Genomic DNA, 3,774 nt, shown 5'->3' on the forward strand with positions numbered 1-3,774 from the left:
CTCATCTCTAGAGGATTATTGTGCGACTGATTACTCGAGAAGGGTAAGGCCTTAGTGCATCGTTGAACGCATAGCAGATCTTCAAGACTTCGGCAAATGTCAATGGGCGGACTAGTTACTGTCGCTGTTTACTGTCAGTCGTATTCCTGCTTTATTACTGTTGTTATTGTTAAACGTATTAGGAGTATTGTCCTGGTTATGGGCTCCTTTTTCAGCCTAGTTCTCTGTCTCAAAATAAAACAAAACAAAACCTCTCGGAGAGTTTCTCAGAGAAGAGATTCAAAAACCATGCTGTAGATAAATTCTTTTGCAAGCCTGACCCAGAAGCCTCCTTGATAAAATTCAATGAATTCATTGTTTTATGTTGGTCCAAAGGAAAACTCTGGAAGGACAAAGTCCCTTGCAGGCCATCACCCTTGAGCCCCGCAAGCCCTTCCCCAGAGCACGCCCTGCCCCGACCAACAGACCGCAGGGCACAGTGCAGCTGCTGGAACCCCGACCACCTGACAACCGTCGCCGCAGGAGCAGCCCCAGCCCGGGAGGAGGGTTTATGCTCGGGGCTGCAGCACCGTGGGAGGAAGCGCATAATCGTGCTGGCAGTAATAAACGGCGGTGTCATCAGCCTCGACTGTGCTGATTTTGAGGATGAATTCTGTGCCAGACTGAATCCCAGAGAAGCGGTCTGAGACTCCAGACTCTAGGTTATCGGCATCATAGATGATAAGCTTGGGAGGCTGGCCTGGTTTCTGCTGATACCAGCTTAAGTAATCACTAACGCTCTCGTTGGCCCTGCAGATGATGGACACGCTGTCTTTCAGGGACACAGAGAGATGGGTGGGAGACTGAGTCAACTCAGCGGTCCCGCCGGCAGCTGGCAAGGAAACAAAACACAAAGTCACCGTTGTTTACGAGATCCCACTCCATTCCCTCCCAGAAGGTTCTGGCGTCCTGGTCTCCTAAGCTGAGAGCACCTGGGTCTCCGCGGGGAGGGGAGATCCCGGGTCAGAGATCCACGGAGCCCTGGGGAGACCCCCCAGTCAGGAGGAGAGAACGGCCACCATCTCGGGGATGTCCCCTGCGCCGCCCTCCTCACCTGGGAGGCAGGCCAGCAGAAGGCAGAGGAGCTGGGTCAGGACCCCCATGTTCAATCCAGGGCCTGCCTCAGGTTCTTTTTTTGCCCCGACTCACTGAGCAGCCTATTTATGGGGATCCTGAAGAGCAGAAATGTGGATTCTCTGGGGGAAACATGCAAATCAGTGAGGGGTTGGGCGGGTCTGGCTGCAGCCGCAGAACCAGGGCCCCTGTAGGGCCCAGTGCCAACTGGGGGTTCTCATCGGACGCAGGATTCACATCCAGTCCCAGAGGAGCTCCTCCAACGTGTTTGTAAGAAGAAAGCATCTCTAATTTTTCTGGCCCCTATTTGTCCTCATGGCTCTAAATTTTGTAATTAGATTAGAGGCTACACCTTCTAAAATCAAGAAAATAAAAGAATTGGATGACCCTCTAAGTCTTAAATTTTTGTATGAAAATGTACTTTTTTTCCTATAGAATTCCATGAGTTCTCATTTTTTAGGGATGGGTGTGAAATATCAGCTCTATCTTGGTATGCTACTTACAGAACAAATATTGGTGAGATATGGACAACAGGAGAGCATATGTTCATAGATCAAATCCATGCAATGGCTCTTAAGGTACTATGCAGTAGAGAAGGCTCATACATTATTGGATTCTATTTCCATGGTTTTATTCTTTATTTTAGAGGTTAATGTCTTTTGGTTAAAATTTTTTTCTATTTTTACTGTTTCTCATTCTCATCAGTTTTTACTCATCAAATTATCATGCCTTAGAGCACCTATAACTTCTCTTTTGCTCTGACGCAGTCCTAATGTGATCTTTAATATTTAATAGCACCCACTTTTTGCTCTTACAAATAAACCAGTTTGTATGAAAAGTTATATGATAGCCTTCTATTCTGATTCTTTTTATTCCTAGTTTACTAAGACATTTCTTAATTCAAAATTGGTAATGAGGGGCGCCTGGGTGGCTCAGTTGGTTAAGCATCCGACTTCGGCTCAGGTCATGATCTCGCAGTTTGTGGGTTCAAGCCCCACGTCAGGCTCTGTGCTGACAGCTCAGAGCCTGGAGCCTGCTTCAGATTCTGTCTCCCTCTCTTTCTTCCCTTCCCCTGCTTGCGCTCTTTCTTTGTCTTTCAAAAATAAATAAAACGCTAAAAAAATTTTTTTAATATAAAAACTAAAAATTAGTAATGAATTGTTAAATTTCATCAAACATTTTATAACTATTACCAGTGTGATCAGACATGTGTATTTGTATATTTTTAAACATATATTTAATTTTCCATTTCATTGATCTCATTATTATTTCCTTTCTTTTTTGTATCTATTATTCGTATGGTAGATATTTTTTTCTTAATGTCAGTCAGCTTTTCTGCCCATAGGCATGTATTGTAAATACGTTTTCTGTGTGGTTTGATACTGAAGCTTGATGATCAATTCTTTTGAGTGTATTTGCTCTGTTTACTAAAAGCTTTTTTTGATGTCTTGAGTGTCCATTATTATATTAGAGAACTCTTTTCTGGGATCATGTCATTTCTTTCCTTCCTTCTTTTTTGTGTGTTTTGTTTTGGTTTGATTTTTGGTAATAGTTTCCCAATGCCAGACACATAGTGATCCATTGATAAATACTTGAGAATGAACAAATGAATTAATCAATTTTTTAATCTTATTCTGTATGAAAGTAGTGAGTGTGTGTGTGTGTGTGTGTGGTTATGGGAAATTTGCTTTTGTGAGAATTTAGTCAAATTTAGTACATTTTTCATTTGGAAGGGGTTCAATAACCATTAAACACATAATTATATCTGGAAAAAATAAACGTGTATTTATAGTTATATCACCATATATATACATGTATAATAGTCACATAACATAAATACATGTATATTTAATTATGCACTGCCTAGAATATAACTAATATGTATATATACATTTGTATGTATATAGATACACATATATGCATATTTGCCATAAATAAGGTTTTTAACTTTTATTAAAAACTTAGGTTTTTAACTTTTATTCAAATATTATTTTGTTTTAACTTCTTCCTAGTGTCATTACGAATGGATTGCTAAACACTCACACTGAAGGTGCCAATTTTAAAAAATACATCTACGCATAGGGGCACTTGTACCCCAATGTTTATAGCAGCTTTCTCAACAATAGCCAAATTATGGAAAGAGCTGAAATGTCCATCAACTGATGAATGGATAAAGAAATTGTGGCTTATATACACAATGGAGTACTACGTGGCAATGAGAAAGAATGAAATATGGCCCTCTGTAGCAACGTGGATGGAACTGGAGAGCGTTATGCTAAGTGAAATAAGCCATACAGAGAAAGACAGATACCATATGGTTTCATTCTTGTGTGGATCCTGAGAAACTTTACAGAAACCCATGCGGGAGAGTAAGGAAAAAAAAAAAAAGGTTAGAGTGGGAGGGAGCCAAAGCATAAGAGACTGTTAAAAACTGAGAACAAACTGAGGGTTGATGGGGGGTGGGAGGGAGGGGAGGGTGGGTGATGGGTATTGAAGAAGGCACCTTTTGGGATGAGCACCGGGTGTAGTATGGAAACCAATTTGACAATAAATTTCATATATTGAAAAAAAATAAAAATAAAAAATAAAAAATGCATCTACATAAATGTGCAGGTGTATAAATACTGTATTTGTCAGCTTTTGCACAATAACGATTGTTAA

General features: G+C 40.7%; 1 gene segment (V, D, J or C); it reads right to left on the reverse strand.

The window, feature by feature from the left end:
• Positions 1–548: 548 nt before the first annotated feature.
• Positions 549–1,157, reverse strand: LOC102965596. The segment is given in 2 exon segments: positions 549–871; positions 1,094–1,157. Coding segments are annotated over 2 exon segments (372 nt in total).
• Between the last annotated feature and the right edge of the window lie 2,617 nt (positions 1,158–3,774).

This window comes from Panthera tigris, chromosome A3 (assembly GCF_018350195.1).
Source record: "Panthera tigris isolate Pti1 chromosome A3, P.tigris_Pti1_mat1.1, whole genome shotgun sequence".
Classification (NCBI taxonomy): Eukaryota; Metazoa; Chordata; class Mammalia; order Carnivora; family Felidae; genus Panthera; species Panthera tigris.